This window comes from Gouania willdenowi, chromosome 13 (assembly GCF_900634775.1).
Source record: "Gouania willdenowi chromosome 13, fGouWil2.1, whole genome shotgun sequence".
Lineage (NCBI taxonomy): Eukaryota > Metazoa > Chordata > Actinopteri > Blenniiformes > Gobiesocidae > Gouania > Gouania willdenowi.
The window spans coordinates 13,650,117-13,666,714 of NC_041056.1; the positions used below are offsets into that span (position 1 = coordinate 13,650,117).

The 16,598-nt window shown below is 38.8% G+C and overlaps 1 protein-coding gene across 1 annotated transcript; it reads right to left on the reverse strand.

Moving 5' to 3' along the window:
• Positions 1 to 1,081: 1,081 nt before the first annotated feature.
• Positions 1,082 to 15,777, reverse strand: LOC114474606 (extracellular calcium-sensing receptor-like). The gene is made up of 17 exons (XM_028465024.1): positions 15,274 to 15,777; positions 14,739 to 15,033; positions 14,557 to 14,643; positions 14,128 to 14,397; positions 13,841 to 14,041; positions 12,624 to 12,893; positions 12,306 to 12,533; positions 12,091 to 12,214; positions 10,394 to 11,297; positions 5,371 to 5,665; positions 5,189 to 5,275; positions 4,750 to 5,019; positions 4,463 to 4,663; positions 3,336 to 3,605; positions 3,018 to 3,245; positions 2,805 to 2,928; positions 1,082 to 1,995 (listed from the first exon to the last, which is right to left on the reverse strand). Exons 1-17 carry the CDS (start codon positions 15,501 to 15,503, stop codon positions 1,082 to 1,084), a joined length of 4,998 nt encoding a protein of 1,665 aa, XP_028320825.1. The 5' UTR covers positions 15,504 to 15,777.
• Positions 15,778 to 16,598: the final 821 nt, after the last annotated feature.

Here is a 16,598-nt window from a genome sequence, read left to right on the forward strand (position 1 = left end):
TTTGGGAACCTGTTTAAATACTTACCTTCCTTTTTGACAATACCTGGCCATGAACCTTTACCCTAACGTCAATCGCTACCACCTTCACTTTTCTGACAGATTTGGGGTACTTTGTAATACTGACATTTAAATACTATCTTGTGGCAATTTGTTTGTTGCTTATCATAAAACAGGTTCAATAATTATTTACATTAAAGATTTTAAGTGGAATAAAAAAAGTTATTTAATAACTTTGTTATACTTGAATAACATCAGCTACATAGTCCTTAAGCTTTAAGATTGGTAGAATCAGCTGTTGGCTGATTTTAACAGTTTTACACCAGTTTGTTTCACGTCTGAGTTCAATGAATGCAGGCAGAACATCACACCTCTAGCTCTGTCTCTGTGTGAGGGTGTGCCACCTACTGGGGCCTCCTCTTTGAATCTTGTACGTTTACAAAAAGGGAGAAATGTCATAATACATATTTAAATTTTCATACTAATGATGCATGTTCCACAAAAACTCTTACCCAGAACTTTATTTTAACTTTTTTTAAGATCTGCTTGTTACTGTTTGAAGTCACTCTTTGAACAAGCTACTGAAAATCAGTTGAAAAGCTTCTTTCAGTGATTGGTTTCAAAAGGGTGGAGACACTTTGCCGGAAAGAAACATACTATAGATGCAGATATTGGTGTAATTGATCTTTTACAATATCCTTGCTGTTTAGTTTTGTAAATCTGGGTTAATACTTCTATCATTTGTTTATGTTTTCTTTTCATGGAAACTCATTATTGGTATGAAACGATTAAGCTTTCTACAGGATGCCCCTAAAATGTAATTCACAAGATATGATCTTCAGTTAAAGAGTGGTCATTGAATGATGAAAATAACATATTGGAAAATAACCATAGTTATTTAAATCAATGTTGTCATTCCAAACAAAAGCCAGTTAGACACATGATTCATGTACCATATATAGAATAGTTTTGGCTTTTATTTATGTTTTGCAACCAAGACATGTAGATAATAGGTGTATGTATTCTATAGGAAAACCAACGTACATCATTTATTCTATACAGGAGTCGATGCTAACTTGTGTGTTCATGTCTTATTTGTTTTTCTTCCCATTATCGCTTTCTTTGTGTTTCTCTCTGGTCTCAAGAGGATTATGTAACACTTGGGGCCAAATAGTGCCATCAGGAGGCCAAAGCTGGAGGCCAGAATGGCAAATACCTCCACGGCATCAGCATATTTGCCTGGTGAGTTAATATACGCTGGAACAAAGGCCACCCACACAGCACAGAAAATCAACATGCTGAAGGTTATTAGTTTAGCCTCATTGAAGTTATCCGGAAGGTTTCTTGCAAGAAATGCAAGCAGGAAGCTAAGTAGAGCCAATAGGCCAACGTAACCAAGTAACACAGCAAACCCCACTGTAGACCCAACCACACACTCGTGAACGATCTTGTCTTTGTGATATTGTGTGTTTTTATGTGGAGCCGGAGAAGAAGAGACCAGCCAAACGGTACATATTGCAGCTTGAATGGACGTAAGAAGGAAGACAGTTCCTCTTTGCTGCAACGCACCAAACCACTTCAGACTGGCTCCACCTCCTGGCTTGGAGGCTTTAAACACAGCCACAACTACTACAGTTTTAACTAGGATGCAAGAGACACAAAGCACAAAGCTGATTCCAAATGCTGCATGTCTCAGCTGGCACGTCCACAGTCTGGGTTGTCCAATGAAGAGAAGTGAGCAGAGAAAACAGAATTTCAGAGACACAAGCAGCAGGAAACTGAGCTCTGAATTGTTGGCACGGACCATGGGTGTCTGTCTGTGGTGGATGAACACCCCGAGAATAACAACACAGATGAATGTGCCTAACAGAGAGCTAGTTGTAAGGCAGATACCCAGAGGTTCATTGTAGGAGAGAAACTCTGTTTTCTTAAGAACACAATGATCACGCTGAGGGCTGGACCAGAAGTCACTGGGACAACTTTTGCACTCCAACGAATCTGAAAAACAGTTAAAGAGGGTCACCTATGATCATGCTGCACACCACACAGGCTAAGACAGTGTTTTTCAACCTTGTGGTCGCCTGAAATGTCTAGTAAATGATAAACATTTTAATTGATTAAATATACATTTTTGTAATTTTTTAGATTATTATTCAACACCACAATCTCAAACAACTGTAACCATACGTTCACTTCCTCTTTTCTATAAATCTAATGAAAGAAAATACAGTGTAAAAACAAAAATAGTCAATAAATAATTAATTAATTATAAAAAGAAAATAATATTTCTGTATTTTTTTAAATTATTCTTTTATCAAATTAAAACACCATCACACAACCTCAAACAACTGTATTCTATACTTTCACTTCCTGAAATATAAATCTAGTTAAAGAAAATGCAGTATAAGAATTAAATAGTCATTAAATAATTCAATAATAATTTAAATGAAAATTATATTTTTGTAATTTTTTAAATTATTATTCTTTTTTTCAAATTAAAACACCACACACAATGTCAAAAAAACTGTATTCTATACTTTCACTTCCTCAAATATAAATGCAGTATAAAAATATTAAAGCTGACACATCTCATCACTATATCACACGTAACACTATATCCCCTCGGGCTGATTAAACTAAGTATTCTGAATTCTGAATCACAAACATGAGCGAAAAGCAATAAAAAAAAAGTCTCTTTGGGGTCGACAGAAATTTGTGATATCAAAATGAGGTCACAACCCAAAAAAGGTTGGGGACCACTGGGCTAAGACCTTTAATTTACAAACCAAAGCACAGAAAACACTCACTGCTCTGATTACTGATCTTTCCTTCAGGACAGGGAACACAGTCATAACAGCACACAGGCTGTCCTTTCTTTCTAGCCATGCGGGTTCCTGCTGGGCAACTCTCACTGCAAACAGACCGCGGCGGCTTGGAATGGAAAAATGCACAGTCATTCTTGATAATAGTGAAAAGTTGAAGAAAAAATGTCAGATTTTGAAAAGTAAAGTAGAAATAACCTTTTTTGACTCAAAGTTCCAAAAGATTTTGTCTTCATGCAGTAGTAGTTCTTCCCCTTTGGACTCTGATCCCTTAACGTCACCTACATTCACAACCTCTGTTCTTCCATCAGGGAGCCACTGCCAGTTCATGATGTCATAGATCGGTATGGCATCTCCGTTTTCATCAAATGATACTTGATCACCAAAAGATGTGGTGAAGTTTACTGCTGTTAAATAATGCACCATCTATAATTAAAGACAATGGAAAAAAAGCATTAATTCAAATGCAGAAATTAAACTAACCATGAATAATAACAAAACCCTTTTCTTCCACACCTGCCACAGCTCCAGAGACTTCTGGTTAGCACAGCTGTTCCTGCTGAAAGGCCCTCTGCCTGGCTCACACTGAAGCATGTTATGAAGAGCATAGGCCAGAGCATACACTGCTTTGTAAATGTTATATTCAGGTCTGAGGTTAGAAAGATCCAAAAACTCAGTTTCTACATTATTAATTTGTTCCTGACCAGTGCACTTGGTCTCACTACTTTCTGCCTTTTCTGTAGGTTTGAATTTACACTGGAAAACATACTCCCAATACTGCCTCACCTGAAACAGAAAAGAGAAAAATAAAACAAGTCATTTAATCCGTGTACTGTTCGTTCTTTTGTTATTCTGTTTTAAAACCAAATCAAAATAACAGATTAACGGTATGATTATTTTATGTTACCAACAAAAAACCTAAACAGAAATACAGAAAAATAATAAAACAGACATGCAGCGTTTTTCTGTTTTAAAATTATCTTGCTCTGTTTGTGTGATATTTGGAAATTTAAGGGAAACTTTGGATGAGAGCTTCATGTTTTAAGCTCACCGTACAGAGTGACCCACATACGGGGTGGACTTTTTCTTCAGCATAAGTCACATATTCTTAATGAAAAGGTCAATTGAAACATTATTAATACATAAATAAATTGATACAAAAAAGGGATGCTACGAAAATTATGCACATGATGTGATTAAAGAAACCAGAGGTGGTGTAATGACTCTACTGGTGCTCCTCGTTTCTTGTAATCAACTTGCGTACATCTTGCGTACAAATTCGTACATCTATTGTTCCTCACACAAGCCTCATAGTCAGTCAACAGTTTATTTGGATACTGTTTGGACCATCCTGTTTGCTCTGACAGAATGTGACGTGTTTAAGTTTTAAGTTCTAATATCCCCATAAATATAAAAAAATCATTAATATTTTCATTTCAAAACAGAAAAAAGCTGCTTTTCTGTTTTTTTGTGGTTTCTATATTTCTGGTTTGGTTTTAAGTCAGTAAAACAAAATAACTACACCATTTATTTGGTTTTTTGATTTAGTTTTAAAATGGAATAACCAAAGAATGAACAGTACACATATTTCCTTTCAAAACAGACATTTCAAAAAGTTTATTCTTTCCATAAAGAAATCTTACCATGTCGGTTTGATTGTTGTCTGTTTCCTCTGGATGTATCTGTAACAAAAAGTCCATGAGCCCTGGGATCTCTCCTCTGCGAATAGCGATACCTAATGTTCCTCTCAGGTAAGGCATCAGCACTGGCGTTTGTAGCACAGAAGCTGCTGACCAGGCTTCACTTGCAATCCACTGCAAACCAGTCAGATTTTGTCTCACCACCTGTGCAATCAATAGATAATTTATTTTATGAACACTGTTGGAACACAAAGAGTGTAGTTTTCATGCCAAGCAACATGATTCTGAACCTCTTTCATTAGCTGGATCATGTGGATCTCGTGTGCAAAGACCATGACTACACGGGCTGTTGATGTCTTCATCAATTCAACAATTCTCCTGAGCTCGTTCTGGTCACCTTCCCAGGGCAAAACCTCCAGGTAGGCCAGACAGCCTCCACCAGAGTGAAGCAGGTCTGATTGGAAGGACTGGGCAACATGGAGGCCATAATCATCACCACTGATCAACAGGCCGACCCATGTCCAACCAAAGTACTTCAAAATCTGGATCATAGCACGCACCTAGAGAGCAATAATAATGAAACCGTTTGGTAAAGCAGGATCTTTCACTACACTGTTGTTACAATCACAAAAATAAACATCAAATTGCATAAAATTATTTGTTGTATAGCGTCTGTTTAATTTAAAATGTTATTGGTTTTCCCTTTTTCAAAAAACATGTGTGTTTTACCTGGAAAGCATCACTTGGAATTGTTCTGAAAAAGGTTGGAAACCGCTGCTGATCACTCAGGCAGGAGCATGTGGCGTAATAACTCACCTAAAAATAAATAATCAAACCAGAAAACTTAGCCAGATTTAAATGTATATACCTGTTTGAAAGTGCTAAGGACCAAGAATAGCATCTTTACTTACAATCGGCATTTTATATAACCCCAGCACATTGGAAATGGCAATAGAAAAGGTTGAGTACGTTTCTCCCACAATCCCAATGACTGGAGGGATCCCTGAGCAGTTCTGTTGAAGCACAAACTGCTCTTCTCTCCCACTGGCCAGTGATATTGCAGCACTGAGCCCGAGGAGAAGCCCACCACAGTTATCATAAAGACTGTAGCCCAGGGTCACATTTGGAAGCAGGTTGGCATTTTTGTTGATCTCCTCAACTGCAAAGGCCATCGTCATGGCATGTCTGAACCCTAAAATATCAAAGCTAATGCACAAGAAGCCAATAATTAAAGAAAGGCAAAATTTGTAAATTAAAGTCATGGTTTATGTATAGACTGAATGTAATTATGTTGTGCTCATTTACTCCATTTCAGATGTGATGTGGAATGATCATGATATTTAATTGTCATCTTTTTAGTTCCTGGCCTAAAGTTGTGTGTGTGTGTGTGTGTGTGTGTGTATAGTACTTACTCACTGCAGTGGGGCTGTTGTGGTTCAGAGGTGAATGTTCCTTCATCCAGGACTGAAGTTAGGTGCACCTCAAACAACCCACCTAGTACCACATCCCCTGGTTTGTGCATTTCATTAAGAAGAAACTCTTTTTGTAAATTACAGGATGGAGGAAGAGAGGAGGAGCATGACGATAATAAATAAAAAAAGAAAAGACTAATAAGAAAACAATCTTTCGGAAAGCCCAACATGATTTGATTTTCTCCACTAACGCTCATTTATTTCACCACCAATGTCCCTCCTTTTTATATTAAGGGTTGGTACCATCACTGTTGGTACTTTGGTAACAGGGGACTGTATGTGTGTCAGTGCATGTGGTGTGTGGGGTATCGGCTTGCACTGTTTTACAGTTACAAAGTTGCATGATTAAAAATAATGACAACAGGAATAAGGGTAACACTTTACTTGAATTTTTATACATAAGGCTGACAATACGCTGTCATTATTTTGACATGACACCTGTCATTAACATGAATAAGGTTTAATGAAGGCTGCCATTATGTGTTGTTCGTTACCCTAACCCTTCATTATCCTAACCCTTAACCCTAACCTTAACAATAATTCTACCTAACCCTAACCCTATCTAACATTTATTTATTAATTTTCAACTCAAAATATATCTTTGGTTGACAAGCCTAATAATAGTAAAATTTACACCAGTATGGATTCAAAAGCAGACACACTCCAGAGGCTGATCACCTTTGGCAGGGCCGCCTACGGGTAAGGCGTATAGTGAATAAAGGCTGAAAGTCCACTACTGACGTGTCATCACAAAAGGCTAGAATAACAAGGCTAAAATAATTCCAAAAATCTAAAATATGAGCCCGAACCACAAATCACCGTCGGAGCTACCTCGCCCTACAAGACGCACGATGCACCGATGATGGAATAGGTGAAGGGATTCTTTTTGAAAAATACCGACATGAGAGGATACCTTGGACCCTCCCTGTGTGTGATTCATATAGAGATTCCAATAACAAAGTTAATGGATAACCTTTCCACTTAACTATAAATACTGTATGGACACAATTCTACAGTAATAATATGAGAATCAAAATCAAATGGTACACCAAACAAGATTGTCAAAACAAGACAGGGGGGACAGGGAGCAGAGACTTAAGGTCGTTAATGAAAAGGGTGGGAAAGAGTTGATTATTTTAAAGTGAGATGTGAAGTTGTAGTTGTGCATATTGTGCCTATTGTGTGGTGTAATCAAGCCAGTCTGGTGACAAGTGTGAAGCTTAGGTATAATGGTGGTGGCTGTGGACAGAGGAAAGGAGTGAGTGGTAATACTTAAAACAGGTATTTGGGATCAACGTGTCTAAGGTTAAGCCGAGTACGAATTTTATCCCACAGCCCAAGGCATGCATCGTAGACCAATGTGTGTGCAAGAACCGCTACAGCAAACCCAAGCGCTGCCCCGAGCCCGAAGATGCAGCCGTGCCAGAAGAAAGAGCGGGGGCCAAGGAACCCCAGGCCACCCCCCACAGCCGAGCAGCCCCTTAGCCACCCCCAAAATCCCAAGCCAAAAGGCAGCCACTGCCGCCCACATACACACGAGGACCCAGCGCATCCCGCCACCAACCCCAACCTTCAACTCCAAGACCCATTACCAACAGCCGCCCCCCCACCCCCGCCCACCCCTGCCCACCGGACAGCGCAAGCCATGGGGCAATGCCCCCACAGGCACGCAAGCACATCGGCACACATCCGGTGAACAGCAGCCCCCAGCCAAGGGCGCCCCGGACCCACCATCCGATCTGCAGATAGCAGGACAGATCTGCCAGGCGGCCGACAGCAACCTCAACCACCGGAGCGGCTAACGCCACCCCCCAGCATACGGCATCATCCCAAAGTGCCAAGCATCCCTGCCCCAATCCAGGTTCAGATGCCAGCACGCCCACCCCCCACACCGGCAGGCCGCCCCGGGCCCGCACACCACGGGGACCACCCCCAAGGTGGTTGAGCACACGCCACACACCGGTCCATGCGATCCCCCAAGTGAGCCCTGGAGGGGGCCCGACCCGGCCCACCACTCTAGCAACATCTCCGGCAAAGGTGCCCCCAGGGAACAAAGTCAAAGTGCCCAGACAGGCCGGAGTAACATCCCACCTCCACCCCGGACCCCGCCGCTCGGAGCCATAAACCCCACCGTCCCAGGCCCCCCAACGGGCCCACCCCCAAGCTAACCCACCTGGTTCAGCAGATCCATTCTCAAATTATTATGAATTTTATATTTTGATAAGCGCATTGAGATTGTTGTAAATTGTGCTATACAAATAAAGTTTTTTTTTTAAATTTTGTTGTTTAATGTATTTTTTTCAAATATATAGCCAGTTCTGGTGGTTGTCAGGTAATTAGATCTACTGTACTATTTTTCTTGATTGTCTTGTAAGTACTGTAAAAAATGACTTTTATTTATAATGAATGTTTGGGTTAGATTGTTATATGTCCTGAGCTTGTCATTTTCGAAGAGGTCTTGAAGATGAGTGATTCCGGTGATTGAAACCACTGACCCTCTGATTACAAGCCAGCTTTCTTAACCACTATTCCTCCTCCTCAGAGTTGATCAACAGTAGATTAATACAGCACTAACATGAAGCTGTACGTCCACTAATGACCCAAAAAATAATACAATTCTTTAAATTTGAGCTAAGTAACTAAAAAATTACGATTTCCAGTAGCGCATTACTTTTTGGTGTAAGTAATCAAAATAGTCACTGAGTTACTTTGTGAATGAAGTAACTATTAATGGTAACTAGTTACTTTTTTTGTAGAATCTGGTGGTAGAATTTGGTAGAATCAGCAGTTGGCTGATTTCAACACTCCGTTTTACACCAGTTTGCTTGACGTCTGAGTTCAATGAATGCAGGCAGAACATCACACCTCGAGCTCTGTCGCTGTGTGAGGGTGTGCCGCCTCCTGGGGCCTCCTCTTTGAATATTGTACATATAAAATAAGGGAGAAATGTCAAAATACATATTTAAATTTTCATACTAATGATGCATGTGTTCCTTGGGTTCTACAAAAAAAAAAAAAAAAAACTTACCCATAACTTGATTTGAACTTTTATCAGATCTGCTTGTTAATGTTTGAAGAAGCTCATTGGCTTTGAACAAGCTACTGAAAACTAGTTGAAAAGATTGTTTCAGTGATTGGTTTTAGAAGGATGGAGACACTTTGCCCGAGGGAAACGTAGATGCAAATATTGGTGTATTTGATCTTTAGAATATCCTTGTGTTCAGTTTTGTAAATCTGGGTTATTACTTCTATTGATTTTTTATGTTTTCTTTTCAAATGAAACTCATTGTTGGCATGGAACTATTAAGTGCTGCTTTCTACAGGATGCCCCTACAATTAAATTCACAAGGCAAGGCAAGGCATTTCATACACAAGGCCACTCAATGTGCTTTACATGATAAAACATTCAATCGTTTAAAATCAATAAGAACATTTAAAGGTATCAGTAAAATCAATTAAAATCATCAGTAACATCAATAAAATCATCAGTAAAATCAATTAAAATCATCAACAAACACATGACATCAACAACATGACCAAAAAATCTCTCTCTCAATCATACGCAGTAGAGCAAAAAAAGTGCCTTTAACTTTGATTTAAAAATGTTCACATGTGATGCTGACTTCAGCTCTGCTGGCAGTTTGTTCCACTTCTTTGCAGCATAACAACTAAAAGCAGCATCACCATGTTTACTGTGAGCTCTGGGCTCCACTATCTGACCTGTGTCCATAGATCTGAGAGACCTGCTGGGTTCATACCTGACTAACATCTCACTGATGTATTCTGGACCAAACCCATTCACAGATTTATACACCAGCAGCAGAACTTTAAAGTCTATTCTGAGGCTGACTGGGAGCCAGTGTAAAGACTTCAAAACAGGACTAATGTGTTCTGACCTCTTTGTTCTGGTTAAGACCCGAGCTGCAGCGTTCTGAACCAGCTGTAGCTGTTTGATGCTCTTTTGGGGGATTCCTGTCAGAAGACCATTACAATAGTCCAGTCTGCTGGAGATAAAAGCATGGACCAGTTTCTCCTGATCTTTCTGAGTCACTAAACCTTTCCCTCTGGAGATGTTCTTTAGGTGGTAGAAGCTGTTTTTGTGATAGATTTGATCTGACTGCTGAATGTAAGATCTGAGTCAATCAGAACACCAAGGTTTTTGACTTGGTCTTTAGCTTTTAAAGATCGAGACTCAAGATATGATCTTCAGTTAAAGAGTGGTCATTGAATGATGAAAATAACATATTGGAAAGTAACTATAGTTATTTAAATCAATGTTGTCATTCTAAACAAAAGCCAGCTAGACACATGATTCATGTACCATATATAGAATAGTTTTGACTTTTATTTGTATTTTACAACCAAGACATGTAGATAATAGGTGTATGTATTCTATAGTAAAACCAAAGTACATCATTTAATCTATAGAGGAGTCGATGCTAACTTGTGTGTTTATTTCTTGTTTGTTTTTCTTCCCATTATCGCTTTCTTTGTGTTTCTCTCTGGTCTCAAGAGGATTATGTAACACTTGGGGCCAAACAGTGCCATCAGGAGGCCAAAGCTGGAGGCCAGAATGGCAAATACCTCCACGGCATCAGCATATTTGCCTGGTGAGTTAATGTACGCTGGAACAAAGGCCACCCACACAGCACAGAAAATCAACATGCTGAAGGTTATTAGTTTAGCCTCATTGAAGTTATCCGGAAGGTTTCTTGCAAGAAATGCAAGCAGGAAGCTAAGCAGAGCCAATAGGCCAATGTAACCAAATAACACAGCAAAACCCACTTTTGATCCAACCACACACTCGTAAACAATCTTGTCTTTGTGATATTGTGTGTTTTTATGTGGAGCCGGAGAAGAAGAGACCAGCCAAACGGTACATATTGCAGCTTGAATGGACGTAAGAAGGAAGACAGTTCCTCTTTGCTGCACTGCACCAAACCACTTCAGACTGGCTCCACCTCCTGGCTTGGAGGCTTTAAACACAGCCACAACTACTACAGTTTTAACTAGGATGCAAGAGACACAAAGCACAAAGCTGATTCCAAATGCTGCATGTCTCAGCTGGCACGTCCACAGTCTGGGTTGTCCAATGAAGAGAAGTGAGCAGAGAAAACAGAATTTCAGAGACACAAGCAGCAGGAAACTGAGCTCTGAATTGTTGGCACGGACCATGGGTGTCTGTCTGTGGTGGATGAACACCCCGAGAATAACAACACAGATGAATGTGCCTAACAGAGAGCTAGTTGTAAGGCAGATACCCAGAGGTTCATTGTAGGAGAGAAACTCTGTTTTCTTAAGAACACAATGATCACGCTGAGGGCTGGACCAGAAGTCACTGGGACAACTTTTGCACTCCAACGAATCTGAAAAACAGTTAAAGAGGGTCACCTATGATCATGCTACACACCACACAGGCTAAGACTGTGTTTTTCAACCTTGCGGTCGTGACCTCATATGGGGTCTTGTAAATGATAAAAAAAAAAATTCTGATTAAAATTTAACTTTTCTAATTTTTTAGATTAATGTTCTTTTTCAAATTAACACCACAATTTCAAATAAAAGTATTTCATACTTTCATTTCCTCAAATATAAATCTAGTGAATGAAAATACAGCGTAAAAATTAAATAGTTTTTAAAAAATGAAATAAAAATAAAAATATTTTTTTGTAATTTTTTATTCTTTTTCAAATTTAAACACCACACGGAATCTCAAACAACTGTAATATACTTTCACTTCCCCAAATATCTTGTCAAAAGAATACAGTATAAAAATGAAGTCATTAATTAATTAAATAATAAATTGAATAAAATATATTTTTGTAATTTTTTTTAAATTATAATTTTTTTCAAATTTAAATACCACGCTCAATGTCAAAAAACTCTTTTCTATACTTTCACTTCCTCAAATAAAAATCTAGTTGAAAAAAAAATACAGTATAAAAATATCAGAGATGGTGCATCTCGTCACTATATCAGACCTAACACTGTATCCCCTCAGGATGAATAAAGTATTCTGAATTCTGAATCACAAACATGATCAAAAAGTTTTTGTTTTTGTTTTTCATGTCTCTTTGGTATTGCCAGAAATTTGTGATATCAAAAATAGGTCACAACCCAAAAAGGTTGGGGACCACTGGGCTAACAGAAAACACTCACTGCTCTGATTACTGATCTTTCCTTCAGGACAGGGAACACAGTCATAACAGCACACAGGCTGTCCTTTCTTTCTAGCCATGCGGGTTCCTGCTGGGCAACTCTCACTGCAAACAGACCGCGGCGGCTTGGAATGGAAACGTACACAGTCATTCTTGATAATAGTGAACAGTTGAAGAAAAAATATGTCATATTTTGAATTGTCGAGTAGAATATACCTTCTTCGACTCAAAGTTCCAAAAGATTTTGTCTTCATGCAGTAGTAGTTCTTCCCCTTTGGACTCTGATCCCTTAACGTCACCTACATTCACAACCTCTGTTCTTCCATCAGGGAGCCACTGCCAGTTCATGATGTCATAGATCGGTATGGCATCTCCGTTTTCATCAAATGATACTTGATCACCAAAAGATGTGGTGAAGTTTACTGCTGTTAAATAATGCACCATCTATAATTAAAGACAATGGAAAAAAAGCATGAATTCAAATGCAGAAATTAAACTAACCATGAATAATAACAAAACCCTTTTCTTCCACACCTGCCACAGCTCCAGAGACTTCTGGTTAGCACAGCTGTTCCTGCTGAAAGGCCCTCTGCCTGGCTCACACTGAAGCATGTTATGAAGAGCATAGGCCAGAGCATACACTGCTTTGTAAATGTTATATTCAGGTCTGAGGTTAGAAAGATCCAAAAACTCAGTTTCTACATTATTAATTTGTTCCTGACCAGTGCACTTGGTCTCACTACTTTCTGCCTTTTCTGTAGGTTTGAATTTACACTGGAAAACATACTCCCAATACTGCCTCACCTGAAACAGAAAAGAGAAAAATAAAACAAGTCATTTAATCCATGTACTGGTCGTTCTTTGGTTTTTTCGTTTTAAAACCAAATCAAAATAACAAATAAACGGTATGATTATTTTATGTAACCGACAAACAACCTAAAGAGAAATACAGAAAAATAAAAAAAACAAACAAGCAGTGTTTTTCTGTTTGTGTGATATTTGGTGATTTAGGGGAACCTTTGGACGAGAGCTTCATGTTTTAAGCTCACCGTACAGAGTGACCCAGAGACGGGGTGGACTTTTACTCCCGCATAAGTCACATTCTTAATGAAAAGGTGAATTGAAACGTTATTTATACATAAATAAATTAATCAAAAAATGGATACTATGAAAATCATGCACATTATATGTGATTAAATGAACTAGAGGTGGTGTAATGAATCTACTGGTGCTACTCGTTTTTTGTGATCAACTTGCGTGTGTGTTGACGGCTGCCGTTAGTGGCTCACGGTATTAAAACGTGCAAAATAAATATATTTACTGCCCTCAAAAAAGTTTTGTAATTGTTTTTGTGTCAAATCAGAGAAATTCTAACATCTATTGTTCCGCACACCAGCCTCACAGTCGATATTTGGATACTATTTGGACCATCCCGTTTGCACTGACAGAATGTGACGTGCTGAAATTCATGCTCTAATTTCCCCACAAATATAAAAAAATCTCACAAACAGAACAAGATTTTGCCATTAATATTTTAATTTTATAACCGAAAAAGCTGCTTTTCTGTTTTTTGTGGTTTCTATATTTCTGTTTTGATTTTAGGTCAGTAAAACAAAAATAACCACACCGTTTATTTGGTATTTTGATTTAGTTTTTAAAACAGAATAACCAAAGTATGAACAGTCCACGGATTTCCATTCAAAATAGACTTCAATTTCAAATATTATATTATTTCCATAAAGAAACCTTACCATGTTGGTTTGTTTGTTGTCTGTTTCCTCTGGATGTATCTGTAACAAAAAGTCCATGAGCCCTGGGATCTCTCCTCTGCGAATAGCGATACCTAATGTTCCTCTCAGGTAAGGCATCAGCACTGGCGTTTGTAGCACAGAAGCTGCTGACCAGGCTTCACTTGCAATCCACTGCAAACCAGTCAGATTTTGTCTCACCACCTGTGCAATCAATAGATAATTTATTTTATGAACACTGTTGGAACACAAAGAGTGTAGTTTTCATGCCAAGCAACAAAAATCTGAACCTCTTTCATTAGCTGGATCATGCGGAACTTGTTTGCAAAGACCATGACTACACGGGCTGTTGATGTCTTCATCAATTCAACAATTCTCCTGAGCTCGTTCTGGTCACCTTCCCAGGGCAAAACCTCCAGGTAGGCCAGACAGCCTCCACCAGACTGAAGCAGGTCTGATTGGAAGGACTGGGCAACATGGAGGCCATAATCATCACCACTGATCAACAGGCCGACCCATGTCCAACCAAAGTACTTCAAAATCTGGATCATAGCACGCACCTAGAGAGCAATAATAATGAAACCGTTTGGCAAAGCAGGATTTTTCATTACACTTTTGATGCAATCACAAAATTAAATATCAAATTATTTGTTGTATAGCATCTGTTTAATATTCAATTTTGTTGGTTTTCCCTTTTTTAAAAAACATGTGTGTTTTACTTGGAAAGCATCACTTGGAATTGTTCTGAAAAAGGTTGGAAACCGCTGCTGATCACTCAGGCAGGAGCATGTGGCGTAATAACTCACCTAAAAATAAATAATCACACCAGAAAACTTAGCCAGATTTAAATGTATATACCTGTTTGAAAATGCTATGGACCAAGAATAGCATCTTTACTTACAATCGGCATTTTATATAACCCCAGCACATCGGAAATGGCAATAGAAAAGGTTGAGTACATTTCTCCCACAATCCCAATGACTGGAGGGATCCCTGAGCAGTTCTGTTGAAGCACAAACTGCTCTTCTCTCCCACTGGCCAGTGATATTGCAGCACTGAGCCCGATGAGAAGCCCACCACAGTTATCATAAAGACTGTAGCCCAGGGTCACATTTGGAAGCAGGTTGGCATTTTTGTTGATCTCCTCAACTGCAAAGGCCATCGTCATGGCATGTCTGAACCCTAAAATATTAAAGCTGACACACAAGAAGCCAATAATTAAAGAATGGAAAAATCTGATTTTAAAGAGCATGTGGTAGAGAAGTATTTGCATTCATATTTGTAAATTAAAGTAATGGTTTATATATCGATTGAAAGTAATTATGTTGTGCTCATTTACTCTATTTCAAATGTGATTGATCATGATGTTTAATTCTCATCTTTTTTGTTCCTGAACTAAAGTTGTGTGTGTGTGTGTGTGTGTGTATAGTACTTACTCACTGCAGTGGGGCTGTTGTGGTTCAGAGGTGAATGTTCCTTCATCCAGGACTGAAGTTAGGTGCAACTCAAACAACCCACCTAGTACCACATCCCCTGGTTTGTGCATTTCATTAAGAAGAAACTCTTTTTGTAAATTACAGGATGGAGGAAGAGAGGAGGAGCATGATGATAATAAATAAAAAAAGAAAAGACTAATCAGAAAACAAGCTTTCAGAAAGCCCAACATGTTTTGGTTTTCTCTCCCAACGCTTTTTTATTTCACCATCTAATGTCCCTCCTTTTTATAGTAAGGGTTGGTACCATCACTATTGGTACTTTGGTAACAGGGGACTGTATGTGTGTCAGTGCATGTGATGTGTGGAGTATGGGCTTGCACTGTTTTACAGTTAAATTGTTTGATTAAAAATAATGATAACTTAGGAACAAGGATAATTCTTTACTTGAAGTTTTATGCATAAGGCTGACAATACACTGTCATTAAGACATGACACCTGTCATTAGTATGATTAAGGTGCCATCAAGGCTTTCATTAAGTGTCATTTGCTACCTTAATCCTTCCTTATCCTAACCCCTAACCTTAACCTTAACCCTATTTCTACCGAACTCTAACCTTACCTAACCCCACAAGATCTCTCCACCTCACCTATCCCCAAATTCCTAACCTATAACCTAATCCTAATATTAGAATTATAAAAACATAAGTGAACTTTCCACTTAATATCCCAGCCTCAGGGACACAACTCTTTTAGTGATTTCACTACTAGCATATAATTCTCAGTTGATAACTGAAAAACATTTATATATTAATTTTACACTAAAAAAAAAATGTGGCTGACAAGCCTAATAATAGTAAAATGAACACTGGGTATAGATTAAAAAAAGACACACTCCAGAGGCTGATCCCCTTTGGCAGGGCCACCTTCGGGGAGGGTGTATAGTGAATAAAGGCCGAAGGTCCATTACTGACGATGTGTCTTCACAAAAGGCTAGAATAACGAGGCTAAAATAATTCCAAAAAACTAAAATATTAGCGCGAACCACAAATCACCATCAGAGCTACCTCGCCCTACAAGACTCAGAAAGCATCGCAGATTGAATAGTCGAAGGGATTCTTTTTTAAAAACCGTCTTCTGCAAATACAGATATGTGAGGGGACCTTGGACCCTCCCTGTGCGTGGTTCATATAGAGATTCCAATAATGAAGTTAATGGATAAAATATTCACTAAAACATCATCTTCAGTGGGACCTATCGGGTCCTCCCTCAGTGATGCAGCTGGATGTTCCTCGTTCACCAGCTCCACCTGTTACGCTTTCATGGGC